Source organism: Ictalurus furcatus, chromosome 23 (assembly GCF_023375685.1).
Source record: "Ictalurus furcatus strain D&B chromosome 23, Billie_1.0, whole genome shotgun sequence".
Lineage (NCBI taxonomy): Eukaryota > Metazoa > Chordata > Actinopteri > Siluriformes > Ictaluridae > Ictalurus > Ictalurus furcatus.
In genome coordinates this window covers 4,740,001-4,765,530 of record NC_071277.1, presented here as the reverse complement: position 1 = coordinate 4,765,530, position 25,530 = coordinate 4,740,001, and the positions used below count along the sequence as shown (strand labels likewise).

General features: G+C 43.1%; 1 protein-coding gene across 1 annotated transcript; it reads left to right on the top strand.

The window, feature by feature from the left end:
- The first annotated feature begins 555 nt into the window (after positions 1–555).
- rdh10a (retinol dehydrogenase 10a) lies at positions 556–19,016 on the top strand. Its single transcript, XM_053611757.1, has 6 exons — positions 556–1,924; positions 2,708–2,934; positions 13,268–13,366; positions 15,903–16,048; positions 16,588–16,719; positions 17,414–19,016. The coding sequence occupies exons 1-6, from the start codon at positions 1,636–1,638 to the stop codon at positions 17,535–17,537; spliced, it is 1,017 nt and encodes a 338-aa protein (XP_053467732.1). The 5' UTR covers positions 556–1,635; the 3' UTR covers positions 17,538–19,016.
- The last annotated feature ends 6,514 nt before the right edge of the window (positions 19,017–25,530 follow it).

Genomic DNA, 25,530 nt, shown 5'->3' with positions numbered 1-25,530 from the left:
ATTTTTGGCATAGTGGAGTAAAAGAATAAAATGTATCAGATGTGCAGTAAAGTTGTCAGAGAGCAGTATCACTGCGGACCACATGATGGCGGTCTTATACAGTCAGAATTTTAACTCAAGCTTAAGGGTACAGTGTGAAGTATTCCTCCCTCCGGATCCCATATAACCGGTATAATCCAACTATCTATCTATCTATCTATCTATCTATCTATTTATTTATTTATTTATTTGAGCTTTATACTTCCAGTTCTTGCTGTAGGATTCTAAACCTTTGGATCATAAAAACAGACCATTTAGTCAGATTCATGAAATTGCATTTTGATTCAAATTTACATTAGACCTGTTTATGGTAGTCTTAAAAGTGATTGAGCTCTAAATTAGGAAATTGCTTCTTAGAAGAAACACTTTGGTGTGCCTTTCATCATTTTAACCCCATTAAAGTGACCAGTAATTTATGTTTATAATTATAATAACTAAATAATGACTGTAATAATGTAATAAGTAATAAGTGATCACTACTGTCATCACACACACACACACACACAAAATATTAAATGCATGTATATGTTAGTTTGCTGAGTTTCATCTCTGGTTGCTTTGTAAATAAATATCCTTAAGATCACTCTGTTTGGAATGCAATGCTATATGTTGAATATAATCAAAGTCGTGTATTTATGAAGTAGTTGACAAACCCTGCCCCCCAAAAAGCTTTGAATTTGTCAAGCCAATTGTCATTTGTCTTAACGTGCTTTTGAAGCAGATGAACCAAACCTTCATGTGCGAGCTGAATCAGATAAGCACAAATCACAATATTACGAGCGCGCTGACTCTTTCCAGTCAGGCACTGACGCGGCCAGCCCGCAGGGGGTCCTCTCTGCAGCGCTGGGCGGGTTTAAATGGGGCTCGCGCGCTTGGATGTAGCGAACAGCAGCTGGAACTGGCGCTCTGTCGCTCACGGGCGCGCGCACATATATATATATATACATATATATATATATACAAACACACTCACGCGCACACGCGCACGCGCACACAGCCGCGAGACAGGCAGCTATCACACCTAACACACCGGACCGTTCGGCTCGAGACTCCGCAGGTTCAGGAGTTTCTTCGATTTAAAAGTTTACTCGATTTTTATCTGTTTCTGACCAGAAAACCTTTTATTTCTTATTATATATATATATATATATATGTATATATATATTTTTAAATTTTCCGGTGGTTAAAGCTAGTTTTCTCGTCAGTAAAGTCTTAAGTTCTGAGAGACCGGAATGTTTAAACCGAACTAACTGATCCGTCTCATTAGCTATCAGTGCTAATTCGTGTTTTTTTTTTTTAAATAAATAATATTTACTTGATTTGTTTTCTATTTAATTTATGTTAGGATTTAATACCAGAATATTATTTTAATTAGGTTCCATTCACAACCTACAGATTTAGTTGTGTTAATGTTTTGTTTTTTTGTTTTTTTTTAATGACAGAACAGTTTAGGATCATTTGTATATTTTGAGTGTTTTATATAGTCGTCAGATTCGGTTTATTTATGATAGACTTGAAAGGTTTGAACGTTTAGAGCAGGTTTTATTGGTAGTGTTTCTGTAGTTTGTTGTTAAGTGAGGGTTTGAGTGGACAGTGATGATGCTCGGCTTGGTGCTGGAGTTCATGCTCGTGCTGATGAAGGTCATGTGGGCGATCGCGCTCGCGGCGCTCCGCTGGGTCGCGCGGCCCCGCGAGAAGAGCGTGGCGGGCCAGGTGTGCGTGATCACGGGCGCGGGCGGTCAGTTGGGCCGCCTGTTCGCACTGGAGTTCGCGCGCCGCCGTGCCGTGCTCGTGCTGTGGGACATTAACAGCCAGAGCAACGAGGAGACCGCAGAGCTCGTGAGGCAGATCTACCGGGAACAGGAGACGCACGCGGACAGAGAGGGTAAAAAAAACACATAGACTGTGTGATTGTGTGTGTGTGTGTGTGTGTGTGTGTGTTATGATTATGTTCTGTAACAAGCTTGAAACCTGATGCACATTAACACTTTAGTAATAACACACACACACACACACAGAAGAGAGGGCGAGAAGGTTACAGTGAATGTTATATAATAATTAAATGCTTCCTGTGTTGTGCATTTATAATACACTGCAGGGGTGTAACGGTTTAAAGTTTTTCACAGTCTGATAACCTAGTCTTAAAATGTCACAGTGTCACGATGGTATCGTCACTGCAGGGGTGAAGTCTCCTTATGGTTTATATATATATATAAGGAAGATATTTCTGAGAACAACTTCTCTGTAAACACTTTTAGATTGTCAGTATTTATCATGTCCTTGTAAGCTCTAAAAGAGAGTCGCTGCGATGCGGTGTGCAGCACTGCTTAGTCCAAACCAGAGAGTTGTTTCATTTCACAATGCCGTGATGGTTTATAAAGATACGTGCATGCTAGGATGGAGCAGAGGTCGAGGTTTTCAGTGCACTGAGACTTGACTGGTAGCTGTCCGCTCACACAGCATGACTTAGTGTGAACCTGTAACACGGTAACAACTCTACTACACTGCGATATTCACCACACACGTTAACGTCACCGTGGAGGCCTTCAAATATCGTCATTCAGGGAAGACACGATAGTATTATGATGTTATTAGTAATAATATGTGGAGAGAAAGTAACCATATACATAATGTATGATTTGTTGACCGGTGTGTGTGTGTCGAGCAGGCGGCGTGGAGGAGGTGCAGCCATTCAAGCCGCACGTGTACACGTACGTGTGCGACGTGGGGAAGCGCGAGAGCGTGTACTCGACGGCGGAGCGCGTGAGACGCGAGGTGGGCGACGTGGACCTGCTGATCAACAACGCGGGCGTGGTCTCCGGACAACACCTGCTGGAGTGTCCAGACGAGCTCATCGAGAGGACCATGGTGGTCAACTGCCACGCGCACTTCTGGGTGAGTCGTACGTGCACGCCGTCTGGCGGGCGTCGTGACGCACGTGATCCCAAACCGCATGTCGTTTTAGAATATCGCCGCAGATCTGCGATCGTGTGTGTTCAGAGCGAAGTGTGACGCACGTAACCAGTCCCACTTGTTTTAACACTTGGTCTTTCGTGGAAACACAGCTGCCGTTTCAGAGTTGCTGTTCATTACGTAGTCTCCGTTGTGAGTCACATCTCGTTCCTTTTTATTTGCACTTTCCTCTTGAAAGGACGTTTGCCTTTTGTTGCGTGGAGACCAAACGGCTGAACCTAATTCCCTTTGTCCGTTCGCAAAAGAGCAAAGGCGATCCCTCTCGCAGCCACATCACAGAGAACGAAATGCCGACGGACGACCGAGACTACGTCCTTCATCCTTCTCCCTTCGACGTTTGCTCTTATTCGTTTTAATTTAGCCGCATCGTGTCACGTATAAAAGTGCAGTGTTGGGGATAAAAAATATTAAGTAAAGTAGTCGTGATAATCATTTCATTAATCATCACGCATGCATTTCTTATCACCATCTACCACCATCACACCACATCTGTTCACCACAAGAGATCTTTGAGGTGCTGGGCTTGTCTGCATCTTAAATAAGAGGATGAGTAAGTGTATTTGCACCTTAAGTGATTTAGGTCAAGAGTTTTTTTTTTTTGGTTTTACACGTACGATGCTATCAAGACTACGTCAGGTGACCTTTTCCCACCAGCAAGGTTCTGGTACTCGTGTAAAAACCCTACACGATGATGTTTAGTTTGAAAACGCCCGTAACGGTTTCGCTCTGTCCTGCTTTTCCCACACAAGCACTATGTAGAAGAGATAGTTCCATTACGTTGTGTTAATCAAATACCGTTAAGCCCTTTGTTTGGAGCCAAAAGCACACACCAGCCGGTCAAAAGTTTGTGGACACGCGACTGAAACGTTTCTCATGATCTTAAAACCTTTTGATCTGAAGGTGTGTGATTAAATGTTTGAAATCAGTGTTGTAGAGAAAAATATAATCATGCCGACATATTCATTCCTTTCATTAGGAAACTAACATTTTATTACAAATATATATATTTTTTAAACGGATGACTCGGAGCGAAATATTCTGAAAAGCAGCCAGTAAGTGTGCAGCGTCGGTGGGAACTCCTTTAATGCTGTTTAAAAAGCATCTCAGGGGGATTCCTCAAGAAATCTGTCGAGAAAACGCCAAGAACACATTTCTGGAAATTCTAGGCGAAAATGGCGTCTACTTTGAAGATATTAAAATCCTAAATTATTTTGATTTATTTTGGATTTCTTATCACAACATAATTCCCGTAGTTCCATTTGTGTTACTGCAGAGTTTTGATGACTTTATTATTATTCTAAAATGTGGAGAAAGAAATAAAAATAAAGAACGAACGAGTGTATAAACTTTTGACCGGTAGTGTAGATATAACAAGGCTGGGTGTGCAGGGTGTGTGATGGGTGTTTATTTGTGCTTCTTTTTTTTTTTTGCTGTTGTCTCAGACGTCCTCTGTGTCCTGTTCAGGAGGAGGATGCCCAGGGCTCTCTTTGTTGTAAATGTTAGGTGGTGCACTATTTATCTATTACGTTCTGTTATTGTTCTGTTTGGGACGTGGCCCATGACTTTTAGGTGTAAACGTTGTGGTGTGGATTAAAGGCCAGGATGGAACGTTGGAATAAATGATGTATAAACGAGTATGCCATTCATATCATTGGCACGGTACCATATTCAACAGTACGCGTGACATCTGTGCGATCGGTTGTTCATAGTACTGTGTGATTGGCTGCGTCCCAAACTGCAAACGATATGTCAAAATTGTGCACCGCATGTGTGTGTGTGTGTGTGTGTGTGATCGGCCAAACCCCAAACCTAATATAAAAACTCCCAGATGGCATAGCGTGTTAGGAGATTGTGTCGATTTGAATGTTTTTATATCAGCACACGAGCGTGAGGATGAAGTTCAGTAACGAGTGGAGAGCGAACCGCGCCTCTGAGGGAACTCCGTTTCCCACTCTGCAGACTCACAAAAGGCCGGCCGGCGTCTCACAGGAACTTTCCCTGCTCTGCTAATTAAAAGCCCACTGATGGGGCCATTTGGAGGTGGCTTTTTTTCTCCCTCCCTAATTGAGCTGGTGTTGGTAAACGAGAGTGTTTCTCCCCCGCAGCACCCTGTGGAGGGGGCAGTTTGTGCAGCACCATGCTGGGCCGAGCTCACACGTTCACAGGGAGCACATGTTTTATTTGTTTATCGGCCTGACAGAGTTATCGATGGGACGGTGGAGAGAAGTGCGAAGGTTCCCAGAACGGCAGACACACACACACACACACAAAAGTCTGTAACACCTCCGCAAAGCGATCAGAATGAATTGAGTGATGTTGATTGCGTGTTATACTGACTGCCGTAGTTGTGCTTCCTGTATTATGTAACCAGCTGTCTCAAATCACATAACGTGTTCTACGTCTAGTTTTTTTTTTTTTTTACAAAGAAATTCAGTCGATTTATTTATGTACTGTATAGCAGTGCAGATTTTTGCACTAATCTCTCCCGGGAGACACTTTGCTACGTCACGACGATGGCGGTAGAAAAAGTTCCCACGCAGAGCCGCGTCACTACAGTTAATGCTAACGAACCGTAAAATGTTTAAACAGCCTCAGAAATAGTAGGTCAATCCTTTTAGACTTCAGCATGGGATTAGAAAGTTTGCTTATGTTTTTCTTAGGCACTGAAGTGCTGCATTTTTTATATTATTATTATTATTATTATTATTATTATTATTTTACCAAGCTTTTCTCTTTTTTTTTTGTAGGCATTTTACACACTAAATGAGGTGTCGATTGTTTTTTTTGTTTTTTTTTTTCCTGGGAGCACACACCCTGAGAGGATATTTTGCAATGAAGGAAAAATGACAGATGAAATGATATTTTGAAAGGAAATTAAAAATGAAGAAATCGCAGAGAGGAAGAAGGGCACTACGCTGCAGACGCAAAATTAGGAACAAAAACAAAAACATTTATTGCAGACACTTTGGGTTTAACCTGAAAAAGGCCAACATATGCTCAAAGGGGAATTTTTCATTTCCGGTTAATTCGAGTCATCGTCTCCTCACATAACGAACGTGATCTCTCGTTATTTGCTTTTTAATAATGACAACAAAGATAAACATAATGGGGCAGTGGTGGCTGCCACTGTTGGGCCCTTGAGCAAGGCCCTGAACCCTCTCTGCTCCAGGGGCGCTGAATCATGGCTGACCCTGCGCTCTGACCCCAGCTTCCTAACATGCTGGGGTATGCGAAGAAAAGAATTTCACTGTGCTGTAATGTATATGTGACCAATAAAGACTCGTTATCATCATCATTATTAGAATTGTATTACGACGGTATAGCTGTCGTTTTTATTCGCAATTTTGAAGGTTCACAGACTGAGCGTATTTATTTATTATTATATTTTGGACGGTCGACGGTTGTAAATGGAGCTAAAAAAAAACATTTTCGGATTACACGTGTTGCATGTGTGTGTAGTTTGGACTCTCATTAAGGATCTGCTTGTGTTTTCTTAAGCACTTTGTGTTGTGGTTGCGAGATGAAAGCATTTGGTGATGAATGGCGACGTGAGCGGGCCACAGAGTAGAGGATGTGGTTCGTTAATACCACAAAACCTGCGGCGCTTTCGCTCTGACACACACACACACACACGCGCAAACACACATACACACAGTTGTGTTGGTAATTAGTCTCTACAAGTATTTATTTATTTTTAGTTAGATTGGAGGGGGGGGTGCTTTAGTGGAACTTGCCATGCTTAAGTAAGCACTACATTTGCTCAAAAATGACTAATGGCTCTCGGATGCACTACAGGTGGCTGATGGGATTTAGGATGCAGAGGACAATGTATACAATAAAAAGAGTCTGTCGATAAATAGATACTTGATTTGATTGATCCTGTAAGATAAAATCGCCTCGTGACAGCAGCTACACAAAAGACTGCACTAAAGAATATGAATAACATAGAGAGTAATAAAGTTACTAATTAGAAGAAATAAAAGAACATGAATGTTAAAGAATATGACTATTATATGAATATTATCGAGAGTATTAAAGTAACTAATTAGGTATGGAGGTACAGCGTGTAAATAAATGCATCAGGTGTACAGATCAATAAATACAGGGACCGTATGCACACTACCTGAAGATACGTTGTAATTCTTAATTGCACTTTAAGTCCCGAGTTTTAAAACTACTCGTACAGTGTGATAGCGGTCCACAGCGCTCCTTACTACACTGTGGTCGGATCAGTCTGGTCCTGAAGGAAATCCCTGAACTGAAGAAGTACTCCATGAACAGGATGGAAGGCATTGGACATGGTGGTTATCACTTTTTAGAAACAATATGGCGACCTTACATGTCTGTGTGTAGAATGATATCATCAGATAGCTAGGTTTCTAATATGGAGCTTGAAAGAGGTCTGAGGCTGAAGTAGTGTTTCAGGCTGATACCAGCACTCGGTGTCGGATCGACACATTCCTAGTTTCGGGAATTTCTTTCAGGAGTTCCAGTTTCTATCATCCTCAGTCTGAGTCACGAGCCGCCGGGCTCTGCGGCTCACAGCCGGCGTGTTTGAAACAGCGAAGGCGAGACAAGCCCGTTTCCAGATGGAGCTCGTCTTTACTACCTTATGGGAATGGAGCAAGAGCCAAAAGGAAGTGATGTCATCATGTGAGCGCCCTGAGGAGGCCCCCACACTCTTCACAGAGTCTAAACGCAGCTGCACGGGAGAATCACAGCCAGCACACACACACACACACCAGAAAGAAAAAAGTGGTAAGAAAAGAAGTGTGTGTGTGTGTGTTTTCCATCCATCTGGTTTTACATGAATGTTCAATTTGTGCAGAAGAAAACCAGAACAAAAACAACGTATGTGAAAGGCTATGCTGTGTCCCAAACCACATACTACCCTACTACATAGTACATCAAATTAGCACATTAGCTGTGTTATTGGCTGTGTCCCAAACCACATAGTACATCAAATAGCACATTAGCTGTGTTATTGGCTGTGTCCCAAACCACATATTACCCTACTACATAGTACATCAAATTAGCACATTAGCTGTGTTATTGGCTGTGTCCCAAACCACATACTACCCTACTGCATAGTACATCAAATTAGTACCTTAGCTGTGTTATTGGCTGTGTCCCAAACCACGTAGTGCATCAAATTAGCACCTTAGCTGTGTTATAGGCTGTGTCCCAAACCACATACCACCCTACTGCATAGTACATCAAATGAGCATATTAGCTGTGTTATTGGCTATATCCCAAACAACTATCTGAACTAACTTATGGTGCTGTAGATTTTTGGCATAGTGTTCATACAGTAATATATCTCTCGTTACCTTATTGCTCCACAAACGCACACATTTGTGAAGTTGAAGTTACTTGAATGAGCCGTGAATTGTGGACAGTGCATCCTGGAGTGTTGTATACTTTGAAGAATATTTAGGACGAATTTACCCAGAGAAAAGCATCATCATGGGAAACTGGGTGCTGTGTTAAGCTGGGCTGTAACGGCGAGCTGCTGTCTGACCCACTTCCATCACAATCGCTTATTGTTCAGATTAGTTTGACGAGATGCCAAGCGACAGGAGCCAAATTCTCCAAGCGGCGTTCTCACTGAAAAAAGATCCGGCCAGGCAGAAGAGTCGCGCTCAGCTCTGTTCAGCTCCCGCACCTGTGTGTGTGTGTGTGTGTGTGTGTGCATGCGTGCACAATATGGCTTAAAAATGCTCTCAGTGAGGATTTATTTGAGTGTGACTGTCAGGGTTGCTGGTTGTGGTTACCAGTACTGATTACTTCATTTTGTTGATAATTAGTCCATTTTTTTTGTTGTTTTTAATACCACAGCGCTGTTGAATTTGAATCTGATGCTCTGAGAGTAGATCAGACTGTAACTCAAACGATTTATTTTCATGCGCTCATTCTCGCACGTTACGGTTCCTATAGTAGCAGCTCATTCACAGGGATTTGTATGCCAGACTCTCGAAATAATTAGGCAGATTCAAGAAAAAAAACCGTGTTGTTATTTAACAGAGTAACGTATAATTGCGCAGGTGAGGAAGGGTTTCTTTAACACTTCTGGAAGGAGTCTCAGGTGTCTTCAGGACAGACAGGGTTTTGAGTTGCAGTGTGTGTTTTTGTCTTAGGTATTTTAGGTGAAAGAAAAAAAAAATCGAGGCAACGACTGTTTATAGCTAATTGCATGTAAGGGCTAACATGAAGTTAGTTGTCTCGCTGATGTTCCAGAAGAACAAGCGTGAAGTGTCATGCGTCAGTGAGCTTTATTTAATATTGCGCTGTGGTGTAAGAGGAATAAAACCCTTCAGGATGTTGTTAGAGGAACATGATCCACTTTGGGTTGGAAACACACCACTCGCATCACGCCAATCACACGCTTTCCAACTGTTCAGCTCTCGAGAGCGTTGTACAGTTTTACACTTCGCTCCTCATTACAAGTCTAACGTTTCTTTTTGCAGTATTTCTTTTCAGCACAGTTTTAATATCTAAGGACAGAACAAGGACCTGTCTCTTTTGTTGTATCTTTATTAATTTATTTATTTATTTCCCCCCCAAAAAATGAAATAAAATCGACACACACATGCTGTACCCATTGTCCAGCACGCACAACATTCAGTACGTTTACACGGACAACAATAATCCGATATTAATCCGATTAAGACGATACTCTGATTAAGAAACTAGCATGTAAACAGCGATTATCGACGACCTTAATCCGACTAAAGTCACACTCGAAGTAAACACAAATGGAATTAAGACAGGTGGAGTATTCCTGTTTTAGTCGCGTTATCGACGTGCGTTACAGACATGTACACACCTTAATCACACTATCAACGTCGTGTGGGAGTTTTCACCGCATTTTGTGACAGGACACGTACACACACGGCAGCGCTCGACCGTTTCACGGCAAACAAGAGAGCACGGCTGCGTCCCAAACCGCGTACTTACCTGCTGTATAGTAGGAGAAATACATGTATACTTACCTTATTAGTAGGTAAGTACGCGGTTTGGGACGCAGCCCACGGCTTCAAGCAGTCGTCTCTTTGCGCGTACAGCACGACTAATAATTAAATGCACTTTCATTCGTAAAATGAAAAATAAAAACACCCAAAACTGTACACTGTACCATAACGAAGACCAACTGTATGTTGATACGTGAAATTCTGTATGATGTAATGACGTGTGCCGTTAATCGCTCTACGTTCTATAACACGTAAAACAGGAACATGAAAGGAGTATTCTAAAAGCGTCTCATATAAACACCTTAATCACAATATTGTCTTATTCAGAATAAGGTCAAGAATTAGATTACTGCTGTCCATGTAAACGTAGTCATTGTTAGCCAGAATGCGTCAGCTTATCATCACTGCCCTTCTAGTTATTCATTCATGCGTCTTCTGTAACAGTTTTATCTTGGTCAGGGTTCAGTCGACGCGGAGCCTGTCCCAGGAATTGCTTCATTTGGCTTTATTAGATTTCTCTTCGTCTCTCAAAACTTGTTACGCACATGCTGGTTTTTCTAACATCTCTTCCTCTCTATATATAGAGCAGCTGATAGTTGACTAATAGGTTTATGAGGGAGGGAAAGTGTGTGTTTGTGTGTTAAACGAAAGAAATTCCAGTGAGATGTGAGATTGATATTTTTAAAGGCAGTGTGAGCTCGTACCATCCCAAACGCGTTTATAAACGCTGACATCACTGAAGCGCTTGCTCTGCTCTTCTTCACTCCGCCGCTCTCTGCCTCCATAAATCCAGCCAGCACTCCGTACACGGATTTCTGTTTTTTTTTTTTAAACGCTTTCTGTCAGCGCTGTGCAGGCCCGCCTCGTCTATTCACACTAACTAAGCGTGCACCCCTTGAAGCTCTGTGATAAAGCGATACGAGGTATTTAAAAAAATATGTTTATTAAAGATATTTCAAGCTATTAATATTGCTACAGACCTCTTTAACTAGGCTTAATTAAAATTCAGCTCACAGACTACAATGCAATATTACTGACTCTAAAATCAGTTTATTAAAAGCATGAACACGTGAATAATTATTAGTGACACGAGGCTACATTTATCTGACAGGACTCGGGCCGAATGGCGATGCATGGAGGCCCATTAGGAGGTAGTTCATAACATCGCAATGCGTTAGCGTCGTTAGCAAATAACTGGCTATCGCTAACATTACATGGAGCATAACGTTAGCTGGTTTCACGGCAACAGTGCCAGCTGCCTCAAACATAATATAGGGACCGTCTTTCAGGTTCTTCGCCAAATTCCAGGTGTTTCCTCGCTTTGTTTCAAATGAACGATAGCATCGGTTGCACACCGTCTTCACAGCATCAATTATATGTTTGTTGTCATCCGCCTCGAATGCGAAGTATTTCCATATTTAACTCTTACCACCTTTCCTCTCAACGAGTCGGGGCGGAGCTAAACCTGTCACCGTCTTCTGTAGTGTTTCCCGTGTGCTTGTAGGCGTTCTTCTTCTTCTTCTTCACCACTAAAACACTTACGCGTATTTGCTGCCTCCATCAGTTCCGGAAGAACTGCAACCACGGTAGCTTCATTACCAACGGTACCTATGCTACTGCAGAAAAACAAGTACCGTCACGTTTTAAGAATGTTGGTACCGAAGTATCGGTTCTCGTGACATCCCTAGAGCTAACAAAGTCACAGTATTGTGTATCTTTAACGTTGTACTGGCTCTGCATACTTGTTAGCGAATATTCAGTATGTCAGCGTGACCAGTGGACTAGCGGTGTCGGTCACTGCGGGAAGGTTTCGGTGTCCGGAACTGACTCCGAATCTTTGAGGTTTTCAGTTCCTGGAATCAGGGAACGGACTCATTTTGCGATCAACCCCCAGCACCTTGGACACGAACCGATGTGCAGGATGGCGACAGGATGGTTTTGTAAATCGGCTCTTGCGGCGCTGTGCTGATTTACCGTTCGTTTTTCACCGGCAGTTTTCCCACTCGATAAGGACGCTCTCGCATACAGTGACGCAGAGTGAGCTTTTCACTTCACTACACAACTACACACATGCAAGTCATGCACAGAGTCCACAAAGCATGAACGACAGTGTTAGCAACAGGTATAACGGTACAATAACTCTTAGCCAAACTTGTAATGTCAATCCAAGTTACTTTAAGGAAATAGCACGAGCCGACAGCAGGCAGTGAACATCCACATGGGAGAACTAATGTAACTTGCAATTATCATCGTGAATAGATAATGCCACAGGGGGCACGGCGGCATAGTGGTTAGCACGTTCGCCTCACACCTCGAGGGTTGGGGGCTCGATTCCTGCCACAGCCCTGCGTGGCGTTTGCATGTTCTCCCCGTGCTGCGGGGGTTTCCTCCGGGTACTCTGGTTTCCTCCCCCAGTCCAAACACATGCATGGTAGACTGATTGGCGTGTCTAAAGTGTCCGTAGTGAACGTCTATGTGATTGCGCCCTGCGATGGATTTGTACCCCGCTTTGTACCCCATACTCCCTGGGATACACTCCAGGTTCCCCACAACCCTGTAGGACAAGCTGCTTTTTTCAATTCAGTTTACATCGGATCCATCCTTTTGTCTGTTTATTTTATAGATAACAATGTCAATAACAACCCCAGAACAACATTTATGGAACGTACGTGATTGATAGGCACGGACTCGTCGATAAAAAGTACTCGTCGTTCCAATGTGTGTATCGTGTAAAGAGGACATTGTGTACATTTTCCTTTTTGACTGAACTGTCACTTTAAGTGTTCATAAAGAGGAATGTCCTTCTAAAGACTTAGCTTGGATTTTTGCCTGTGTGTGTGTGTGAGACTGAGCTATGCTGTGTGAGGGCGGTGAATGAGAGTTGCTCTCTTGGCTGAAACGTTATCCTGCAAACGGGATTGGGGTGTGTGTGTGTGTGTGTGTGGAAAGAGGAAACGCTGGACAAACCCGAACGTTTCTTTCGCTCATGTTTCATTTCCAAGTTAAACCCCGCTAATACGCGTTTACGGTTGTTTTCCACATGCGTGTAAACGAATCTCTCGGGTGCGTGCGAGAGCAGAGCGGTCACTAACGGCCCTCGCTCCCTCCGTAGGGCGAGTATTGTTTAGACTCGGTGAATTATTATAAGAGGGAGGTCTGAAAAACACACGGGGATCAAAGTAATTTGGCAGAGATGAAGAATGCAAGGAGAATAACCCCATCTAATAATAAACCCCCCCCCCATCTTTCTGCCCCCACAACCACCCCCTCTCGTCCTCTTTCAGACCACCAAGGCTTTTCTTCCCAGGATGTTGGAGATGAATCACGGCCACATCGTGACGGTCGCCAGCTCGCTGGGCCTCTTCAGCACGGCAGGGGTCGAGGTCAGTACGCTCATGCACACACACACACACACACACACACACACACACACAGAATACAACACAGCAGCTAATGATAATAATAATACTGAAGGTCTTTACACAGGGATCAGCAGCTTCATCTGCAGTCAAACACTTTATACGTACAACTCGAGAGGACTTCATACAGAGCTGTTTCCCAGCTGTCTCACTTTCTGTCTTACTCTCTCTCTCACTTTGTCTTACTCTCGCTCTCACTTTCTGTCTTACTCTCGCTCTCACTGAGTTACTCTCTCTCTCACTTTCTGTCTTACTCTCGCTCTCACTTTCTGTCTTACTCTCTCTCTCACTTTCTGTCTTACTCTCTCTCTCACTTTCTGTCTTACTCTCGCTCTCACTTTCTGAGTTACTCTCTCACTTTCTGTCTTACTCTCGCTCTCACTTTCTGTCTTACTCTCACTCAAACTTTCTGTCTTACTCTCTCTCTCACTTTCTGTCTTACTCTCGCTCTCACTTTGTCTTACTCTCTGTCTCACTTTCTGTCTTACTCTCTCTCTCACTTTCTGTCTTACTCTCGCTCTCACTTTCTGAGTTACTCTCTCTCTCTCACTTTCTGTCTTACTCTCGCTCTCACTTTCTGAGTTACTCTCTCTCTCTCACTTTCTGTCTTACTCTCACTCTCACTTTCTGTCTTACTCTCTCTCACTTTCTGTCTTACTCTCGCTCTCACTTTCTGTCTTACTCTCTGTCTAACTTTCTGTCGTACTCTCTCTCTCACTTTCTGTCTTACTCTCGCTCTCACTTTCTGAGTTACTCTCTCTCTCTCACTTTCTGTCTTACTCTCGCTCTCACTTTCTGTCTTACTCTCTCTCTCACTTTCTGTCTTACTCTCACTCTCACTTTCTGTCTTACTCTCTCTCTCACTTTCTGTCTTACTCTCTCTCTCACTTTGTACATGCACTGAAAATGTAAAATATTCTGACTAACTTCATCCGTCTGTAAGTGTTCCCTCTTTGTCTCCCTTATGTCCGTCCTTTGCTGTCTCATCCTTTTCTCTCTCTCTCTCTCTCTCTCTCTCTCTCCCTCTCTCTCTCTCATATCATCACTTTCTATCTTTGGTTTAATGTCCGTCTCTGTCTTTTTTTGTTTCCTTATATCTATCTTATTCCCGCTCGGCCTCCCTCCCTCTCTCTTATTCTTTCTGTCTGTCTTCTTTTTTCCCCCTGCGTGTCATATTGTCTCTTTCTCCCCGTTTCAGCGCCCGTCTGTCTCCCTCCCTCTCTTCCTCTTTCTCCCTGTGTCTTTCCATCTCTGTCTTCTTTTCATATTCTCTCTTTGTCTGTGTTTCAGTGTCGCCCCTCTCGGTCTTCCTCCCTTTTTTTTCTTTCTTTCTATATTTCTGTCTCCCTCTCTCTTCCACTTTCTCACTCTTTTTCTACCTCTCTCTGTCACGTTTTCTGTCTCTCTGATGCTTTTCAACCCCCCCCCCCCCCCCGTTTCTGTCTTCCTCTGTCTCCCTTTTTCTTCTTTTTTTTGTGTTTCAGTGTTCTCTCTTTGCCTCAGGGGTATTTGGGCCTCACTGTACAGAACCAAGACACACACACACACACACACACACACACACACAGACATACAGTAAGCTGTTTGTCTACACTATGAAAGCTTCCAATTACATTCATGATCTGTCCTTTCTTTCATTCATTCTTTCATTCATGCTCCGATCCTCCTCTCCACTTTCCCTGCGCCGTGGCCGATTCATGCCGAGCGGGTTACGCTGTGTTAATGGATAGGCCCGGCCGCGTTAACGTGTGGTGGTGTGTTCAGTTCCTCAGCTCTGCGGCTCGGTGTTGGTTTTCTTCTCCTTCAGGGAAGCTCTGCTCCTTTGTTGCGTTTTTTTTTACGCTCAGCTTCTTTTTTTCCTACTTCAAAGGCAGTGTTTTATTATTTTTTTTATGGCCCAGCATTAATGCAGTGACTCAGAGCTGCCGTCGATCTGAGCGCGCGCGCGCGTGTGTGCGTGTGCGTGTGTGTGTGCGTGTGTGTGTGGACGCACTCCAGGCTCTTTATCCCCCGTGTGTTTATCTACACGCATCTGTGTTTGGCTGAGCCGCTTTCTGAAGAGCGAACCACATCAAAACCGTCCCTGCAGCCGTGCACAGCGAAGAATGCTAATGAAACTGTACACGTCTCGCCGTGTCATCACATACGCACGCACACATGCACACACACACGCACAGCCCGAAGGCGTACGGTGCTGTACACTTCTCTATTTTAGGGGGGGGGGGATGGGGCACAGCCCATTATCGTGTAACGAGATGTGATAAAAGGGGGATGGAAATAAAGTGGAATTTGGAATTATTGATAACTCGGCTGTGTCCCAAATCACACGCTATCCGTGTGATCAGCACGGTGGAGTACAGCAGCGTGAGCCGAGCATCTCGTCCAGTAACCTACGCGTTACTGCTTTGACGAGCGGAACAGGGCACCAGTACATGGTTTGTTTGTCGTTGGGTTGTTTTCCGTTTTTGTTTTTTACCGTTTGTTTATTTCACAACGGCAGGATTACTGCGCAAGCAAGTTCGGAGCCATCGGCTTCCACGAGTCACTCAGCCACGAGATCAAGGCTTCGGAGAAAGACGGCATCAAGATGACGCTGGTGTGTCCGTACCTGGTGGACACGGGCATGTTCAGAGGCTGCAGGATACGGTAAATATCCAGACTGTTCCTTCACAACTTGACGACGCGCGGCGTTGCTCTGCAAGCTGACGTTTCTTCGTATATAACAACGTTATAACACGCAATAAAGTTGATTCTGTGAGCCAGAAGTGACATATTGTTCTCAGTGAACTAAGTGAACCCAGGCCTCAACCCGAGATCAGTCAGACGACAGCTCGAGCATTTTTCAATCAGTTTTTCAACTGCAAGCCAAAAGCAAGGCGCGTTAACGTACTGCTGTGTGTAAAAGTCGGCACCTCCATCCGCAGCGGTAAACACTAATCACAGCCGAACTCTCTGCATAACACTCGGCATCTGAAGGCCAAGTGACGCCGTTAATATCATCCTAACATTATCGGCAGTGCTTACGGAAACAAGACGTCGTTAACCTCTGCATGCATGCCGTGAACGGAATCGTCACAGAAACTGTCGAACAGTTTCAGTGGATGAAGGTTACGGTGCAGTTTTACAGTTTGTTTGTTTTTCACAGTTCGTTTCTCTCTCTCTCTCTCTCTCTCTCTCTCTCTCAGTAAGGAGATCGAGCCATTCCTGCCCCCGCTAAAGCCCGAGTTCTGCGTGAAGCAGGCAATGAAGGCCATCCTGACCGACCAGCCCATGATCTGTACGCCTCGCATCGTCTACATGATCAGTTTCATGAAGAGGTGAGCACCTGACCACACAGACTAAAGATGCTAAAATACTAAATTATTTTGATTTATTTTGGATTTTTATATCACAACATAATTCCCATAGTTTTATTTGTGTTACTCCAGAGTTTTGATGACTCAAAAAAAATACAAAGAACGAGTGTATAAACTTTTGAGCGGGAGTGTACTATCATTAGTATTGTTGTTAATGAGCCTCGTTTATCGTGTAAATGTTTTTGTAGGACAAACCAAATTAAAAAATTCTAGCCAGATTTACAAAAAGTTTGGGTAACGTTAAATTTCTCCATACTCACGTGTGCACATCGATAAATACGTCGATCACCTATAAAGCACCAAGCGTCCTAAACCCTCTAGTAACGCAGCTCAGCCACTGCACTGTGTCGGCTACCGCAGACGCACACCAACTCTTCCTCCTTTTGTAGGGTGCCATTACTTTTCATCTAATTGACCGGCTCGTTTTTAATCTCACTTAACAACCCCCGGATTTTATTTTGGACCGATTTCTTTCGAGTCGTTAAGATTAAACAACCAGAGTGACGGCGAGTTATATAAACTATCATATAAAACAAATCCGCAGTAACTCAGGCTACTTACAAGATTTGAATCTGATCAACTGAGGCTGTGAACCCGCGTAGAATTTTTGGTTGCGTAAATACAAAAGCTTAGCGTCGTCTCTTGTGTGTTTCAGCATCTTGCCGTTCGAGGCCATCGTGTGTATGTACCGGTTCCTGGGCGCAGACAAGTGCATGTATCCATTCCTGGCTCAGAGGAAAGAGGCCATGAACAACAACGAGGCGAAAAACGGGATCTAAACAACCGGCTTCATGAAACGACGAGAGGATACGACCACTGAGAGAGAGAGAGAGAGAGAGAGAGAGAGCGCGAGAGACTGAGTTTAGACTGGTGCACTTGCATTGAGCAGATGCAAACGTTTACCATATTGTTCCTCTGGAACTAAGAGCGCTGTGGACTACGCTGAGGATTTCCTCTTTGTGTTTGTCTTTCGTTTAGTTCGTTTGAAAGCAAAGCGAGCTTCTATATACCGCGTCATTAGGTCTGAAATCATACGTGAGGTATTCAGTAATTATTTACATCATGTAGTCACCAGCATTATCTAGCGTCTTTGCGAAATATACAGTATGTTACTGTACGTGCAGTAAGAAACCCCCTTTGTCACTTTTTATGTTTTGTAGACATGCACTGTAACCACGTAATTTCTCTACACTGCCATTATTGTCGTGATTCGCCAAAACCGCCGCACCACCTCAATTCCCGGAGCAACGCTTCATCTCTCGGACGCACGGATTAAACTCGGACGCGCACAGCTGACCGTATTGGCCCTTTCGCGTCCATCACAATAGCACAGACTGTAATTCGTCACTTTGTGGCTGCTGATGCAAATAATCCTATATATATATATATGTGTGTGTGTGTGTGCGTGTGTGTGCGTGTTATTTTATTTTTCTCCTAACAAAATATTCCGACAGCAGCAGACTGATCTTCCCAATTCAGTTCATCCTGGCAATGTAGAGGTTGTGAAATCACAATACAGTCAGTGAAATGTTCCTAAAGCTTTTTTGTTAATGTTGTTATAGCAAGAATGAATGCTAACAGTGAGGGCATTAACGTTATCACCAGCAGTGCTAATCAGTAATCGATAACGTTAACGTCATTTGCGTTCTGATCCATCGCTGGAAATTCGTTCCGAAGACACATTTTAACGTGTCCCGCAATTAACCGTAGGTCAGACGTCATTTATTCACAGCAAGCTCCGTCCCGGTTCTGGGAAAACAGCAAGAACGCGGCTGCGTTTTTCCGATCTGATCATCTTTTGGGAAATTTTTTTTAGGCAGGTCGAAGTGCGTGTCTACATTTTATTTAAACAAACAAAAAAATATCAGTATATATTTTTATTTTTAATCACTGAAAATGCAGAAGAAGCAAAACATGGACTGAAACGTGTGTCTTGTGTAGTGGATTAAACGTGTCGAAACATCGGTTCGTCAATGTATTCCGTCATGTCCGTCATATATTTCTAACCAGATGTGACTCGTAATTTGACGACGGGGATTCGGATACTCTGTATGTCTACGATGTACATTCCAGTAGGTGCCGTTTGTTCACAGTGACGAGCCTGAAGTCGCTACCTCTTCATGTTTGCCGTATGTTGACAGTATGCCGTTTATTATTTGATGCCTCTTTTTGTAACTTTCATAAGGAGCTGCACGGCGTGCGGATCCGACCTTTAGTGTCTCTGCCTAACTTAAATGAATAAACTGATTTAGATTGTGCTTCACTGTCGATTCATGATCATTCAGAATGGCGCTAAAGCTTCCTTCAAAAGACCACGTGGTGTGGAAATACCGTTTGTTAAACTAAACCCTGACTGAAGAACCAGGGACATGGAACATACATTACCTCCGGCCCTGTATAAAACAAAAACAATCATGTTGCTACAGTTAGACTTTATTGAACTGCACGCTCGTTTGGTAAACGGATGCAAATGCAAACATTTCCGTGTGAAGCCTGGTGTACGCTTGCCGTGCATTATGGGTAATAGACATGGCCACTACGCATAACACTGTATAAAAATGACCCTCAAAATAAGCGCTAACAAGATGTCTCATTAAAATAGATTTTTATTTGTTCTAGCGTTTGGTCCAGACCCTTAAACTGGCCTAATTAGACCAGCAAGTAGAGAGGTTTCACTAAAGAAGCAGCACACACACACACACACACACACACACACACACACACACACACAGAGAGATTAGAAATGCCAGCGCCTTTAACGAGGATTTTAGGTTTCTGACGCGTGACTAATTGGACGGACAGAAGGTCTGAGGGGAGATTAAGACTTAATACACAGAAAAGAAGAGGAAAAAAAGAGCAGGAAAGCTGAACTGACAGCCAAATTCAATCCCCCCCCCCCCAAAAAAAGAGGAGACAGCCTGCTGAGGACACAGAACGTTCCAGAATTCAGCACTGAAATAAGAAAAATTATGAAATGGTGGAACACGGAGGTGGCTTCACACGCCTAGACAGTAAAAGAAATCTAGTTCATTTTGCTGTTGTTGTTGAGATTTGTTTAGAGTCTGTGAGTGTGGTGAGAACAGAACTTTTCTAAGATGAGCCCAGCCCATAATAATCATAATAATCCTTAACGTTCAAACTACATGGCCAAAGATATGTGGACACCCCTCCTGATTATTGCCTTCAGGTGTGTGAGTCACAAACCTTGCTAACAAGAGCACAGAATCGAGCACGTAGCCACAGCCACCGGGTACACAGCCCTGACCTCAGGCTCACTGAACACCTTTGAGATGAACTGGAATGTTGACACACACTCAGTAGAACTAACACACACACACACACACACAGAATTCTAACACACAAACTCAATACAACTAAAACATACAGAATTCTAACACACACACACACACACTCAATAGAACTAAAACACACATGGAATTCTAACACACACACACACACTCAATAGAACTAAAACACACATGGAATTCTAACACACACACACTCAATAGAACTAAAACACACATGGAATTCTAACACACACACACTCAATAGAACTAAAACACACATGGAATTCTAACACACACACACTCAATAGAACTAAAACACATGGAATTCTAACACACACACACTCAATAGAACTAAAACACATGGAATTCTAACACACACACACTCAATAGAACTAAAACACACATGGAATTCTAACACACACACACTCAATAGAACTAAAACACACATGGAATTCTAACACACACACACTCAATAGAACTAAAACACACATGGAATTCTAACACACACACACTCAATAGAACTAAAACACACATGGAATTCTAACACACACACACTCAATAGAACTAAAACACACATGGAATTCTAACACACACACACTCAATAGAACTAAAACACACATGGAATTCTAACACACACACACTCAATAGAACTAAAACACACATGGAATTCTAACACACACACACTCAATAGAACTAAAACACACATGGAATTCTAACACACACACACTCAATAGAACTAAAACACACATGGAATTCTAACACACACACACTCAATAGAACTAAAACACACATGGAATTCTAACACACACACACTCAATAGAACTAAAACACACATGGAATTCTAACACACACACACTCAATAGAACTAAAACACACATGGAATTCTAACACACACACACTCAATAGAACTAAAACACACATGGAATTCTAACACACACACACACACTCAATAGAACTAAAACACACATGGAATTCTAACACACACACACACTCAATAGAACTAAAACACACATGGAATTCTAACACACACACACTCAATAGAACTAAAACACACATGGAATTCTAACACACACACACTCAATAGAACTAAAACACAAAATTCTAACACACTCAATAGAACTAAAACACACAAAATTCTAACACACACTCAATAGAACTAAAACACACATGGAATTCTAATACACACACACACACTCAATAGAACTAAAACACACATGGAATTCTAACACGCAGAATCGTGCGTGTGTTGTGTTCGAATTCCGCAGAATTCTGACCTGAAGCCACGCATTAGAATTCTAACACACACTCAATCTAATACTAACACACAATTATTAGGATCTTAACACACACTCATTTTACAGATCCTAACACCCTCATCTACCTGAAACCTTTCCTGATCCACAAAACTGATCGGTGCACCCTGTGGTAGTTTAACTCACGGCTCCACCGACATATTTCAAAAGGTTGACCTGTATGGCAACGGTAAGCAGGTGTGTGAGGGGCTCGGAATCCGTTCCCGTTAGGAAGTGAAACTTAAAACAAGCATTAAAGACCACACTGACACTGATAATCAACATGGTGTTAACTTACTGTCTCCGGACTTCGCCCAGCAGGCTGTCAGAGGTCTGATCGATCCTGGAGGATCAGCTGTATGGTGGAGTGTGTTAGGGTGGAGACTGTTAGCGCAGCACCATCTGCTCCAGCAAAAGGACTCAACACCAAGTGTTGGTAGAAAAAACACAAAACACACTTAGCTACTACAAGGTGCTACTGGAATTCCTGCCGAAATAAAACATCGACATTCTCGCATCTGACGCCTCGTTTCACTTAATACATGGAGTTACGTACACAACTGTATAAAGAAATCACTTCAGATGATATATAAAATAGCCAAAAATGATTTTATAGTTAGCATATTATATTGTTCAAGTGTTTTACCTGCTTCTTCGCTTGTTTTTTGGCTTCAGTGTAACTCATTCTCTGCTCTATGCCTGAAGATTAATAAGATCTTTATTGGAAATGTTGTTCCTCTGTTCCAAAAACGAATAATGCGTCGAAATATTTTCTTAAAACCTCGAAACTTTTCACCTCCTAACCATTTTACGGTTATCAACTACGTTTTAAGTGACCCATCCAGAGCCGAGCGGCTGAGGATTTAGGGCCTGATGATAAAAGTAATCAAATAAAAAATCCGTAATAAAAATAAATATGACGGGAAAAGTAGCAGTAAGAAGATGCTTAAAAAAAATAGATTTGGTACAAGCGCATGTGAAGGCCTCCCAGGTCTCCTTTAAAAAGCTCTCGTCAGTCCCTCCGGGAGTTTGCGATGGGAGAAATGAACGCAAACTCCGCAATATTCGGAGGATCTGGCAATTTTTCCGGAATTACTGCGGACGTGATCATCACAACGCGCACTGAGCACGAGTACAGCTGAAAGGTCGCATTTAGCAACAATCACCACTGTGAAAGAGCGTGCAAAACTATTTTGTTCAACTGCGATTTCGTCCGTGTAGTTTTTCCACACGCCGCAAGCCGCGTCGCAGGTTTAGATTTCGGAAAAAGGCTGCAGGAAAAGTAAACGCGAACCGTGAATCTGTGACCTGTTTAGGACTACAAACAAACGAGCTTCTCGCTAATAGGATCTCATTTCACCATCTTATCGTTTGACAGCTACACTCATCGTCCATGTGTACGCCTGTACGTTCACGCGGTCATCCGAGCGACTGAAATGTCTGGCATCAGTACGGTGCAAAAAAAAAAAACCAAAACCCACGCAGGTCGAGAGCTTCAATTCATGTTCACATCAAACATCAGAACGTGAAGGTGGAAACCTGGAGGATGAGAGAGGACGGAGGAGACCGGTTTGAGTTTACTGGGAAGGCAACGGTCACATCGAATCATATAAGCACTCTTTACAAGCGTGGTGAGCAGAAGAGCATCTCGGAACGCACGACAGGTCGAAGGCGGAGGAGCTACAACAGCAGAACACCACACCGGCGTCCGTCAGCGCCCGTCAGCGGGCACAGACTCGCCCAGACCGGACAGACGAAGATCCATTAAACGTCACCTGGTCTTTCTCCAATCTTCATCTGAGGTCAGCCGAGAGGAAAACTCAGGAAAATCTCAAAGAAAGTTCAGACTTTTCCATGAAATCGCTTCAATTCCCAGGGCGTTTAATCAGTTTTCTCATTTTTGAGGAATTTCCCCCTGACTGGAAAACTAATTTAGTACACGTTTGCATGAAATCGACAGAGTGATTTCCCAGAAGAGCATCGTCACTAATTCAGCTGTAATTCCTGGCTAATTGATCAAATTTGCATAAAACACTAATTAAACCACTCTCAAACATATAAAAATGTGTTTGGTTTGTTTTTGTTTTAAATGTTTAAACCCTTTTGGGGGATTTATTTTGATGTATTTTTTGCTTGCACAGCCTGATTGAGAAATTGAGCTGAAAATCTTGACTTGACCATGTGACCAGCGACTCCAGCACTCCTGAGCTACAAACCAGTCCGTGCAGATAATCCACACCGATTCTATTTTTAGGATCATTGTTTGGTAGAGACGAGAATGGCAGGCTGGACTTTTACTGTTTTATTGTTCACAGTTGGCAAGAAAACACACGTAAAACATCATGGGAACTATTGTCATCGTTAATAATAGTAAGAATTCGACGGTATGCACTACATTTGAGCAGATTATTGGATGAAACAGGGAGGCTGGACTTCCTGTATGTAAATTAGTGTTGTACTCGTTAAAAGCAAGGATTACTGCATCATAAATGATAAGAGCCGATCACGAATCGATCGGGATGTTACCACGGAGTACGAAAAGGTGGTGGTGGGGGGGGGGGGGTGTGTCCACATGATCTCGATTTCTTGATGACGTCTTGGACTTGTCTTTTTCTGTTCTCTAATTCTCATGTGCAACTTTTAATACATCGAATATCAGACTTCTTTATTATTATTATTATTATTTTATTTGACATTTTACGAATGATTTCCCAGAAAGCTTTCTTTATTGTTCCTCATGTGCAAGCACTGGCTATTTTTCATCATTAGTAGTAATTAAAGGTTTTGCTCACGGGACCGCGAGTGACGATCTCACAAACACAGACTGGCTTCGATATCGATTGTTTATTTCCTGTACTGGCAGGAAATGAGGACGTGAGCGGTGGAGCTCGGCGATTAAGGTTCTGCGCTGGTGACCTACTGGAGCAGGATGCAAGTTCGAGTTCATCAATGTTGTTGTTACCAGGGTACGTAATCCTCGACGGCTCAGCTCTGTGCTCGGACTGGGTTGGGAATAAAAGGACGGTTAAAAAGCAAATAAAAAAAAAAATAACGACACACAGACACTCGTACGCACGTTTTCAACGCAAACCGGTGTGATTTTACTGCAGTTCCTTAAACACAGAGAAAAACGCTGTCGTGAAAATGTAACGGTTCAAGTGATCGAGCTGTTTGGAAGGAGAAGCTACGCGGGCTCTCTCTTTGCTAAACTCCTCCAGAATGCAGTTATTAAAAGCACCCGGTCGATGCGTTAAGTCGATACAACACACAGCGTTTAGGGTGTAGATGTGCTGGGAGAAAAAACACAGAAACAGAATTAGCACAAGACGATAACCGTTGCGCATCCGGTCCAACTCGGGAAAATCCACAAAAGATGATGCGTAGGAACGTTTACGACTGGCATGGGCGGGGTTAGAGCGTGGGGCAAGTAACGTAGTTCAAGAGGAAGCGGGGTTAGTCTGAAGAATCGAGGTTTGAGCGGAAAGACGAAGCCAGTGTTAAGAGTGAATATTTAGGCGAAGGGGCTACGCAGGGTTACGTGAGGGGGCGGGGTTACAGCAAGAGATGGAACAAAGTTAGCATTAGTGTTGGAGGTAAAGCGAGGGATCGTGTTAAAAAGTGTGGTTAAGGTGAGAAATGAGGTTTAAGGTGGACGCGAGGTTAGGATGGGGGCATGGCTAAAGCGATAGACAAGCGAGGTGGGCGGAGTTTAGGAATGTTGTGTGAAATCACGTTGCTCATAAACCACTGCGTTGAGGTGAATCTAGTGGACTTGCTTTATTTACAACAACACAGACCACATCCTCGTCGACGTCTCGGCTAATTCTGTCTCCGTCGTTAGATTTTTTTCGCCTTTTTTTTTTTTGGTCCTTCTTCTCCTTCGTGTGATACTCGTACACATCCGTACAGATACATGAACATCGGCATAAACGCTAAGCTGGGTGATTATATATGAAGACAACAACTACAACTTTTACAGCACTGCCATCGTCTGTTAATCTTCACGCACTCGAGCACTGCTATTAAGAAAGGAAATAACGGACGTTAAACCCTTCCCCCTCCCCCTTCCCCCTCCCCCCTTACAGAACTTTGCTTATACTGTTTCATTTAATTCCATGGCATGATACACTCCTGCTTAATCCATAAGAGACTGAAATAAAAAATAAAAGTAAAAAATAAAAATACATCTATCG

Coding starts and splice junctions, on each gene's coding strand:
- rdh10a (XM_053611757.1), top strand. CDS start 1,636: ATGATGCTCGGCTTGGTGCTGGAGTTCATGCTCGTGCTGATGAAGGTC. Junction 2,935..13,267: donor ACTGCCACGCGCACTTCTGG/GTGAGTCGTACG, acceptor GTCCTCTTTCAG/ACCACCAAGGCTTTTCTTCC. Junction 13,367..15,902: donor TCAGCACGGCAGGGGTCGAG/GTCAGTACGCTC, acceptor TCACAACGGCAG/GATTACTGCGCAAGCAAGTT.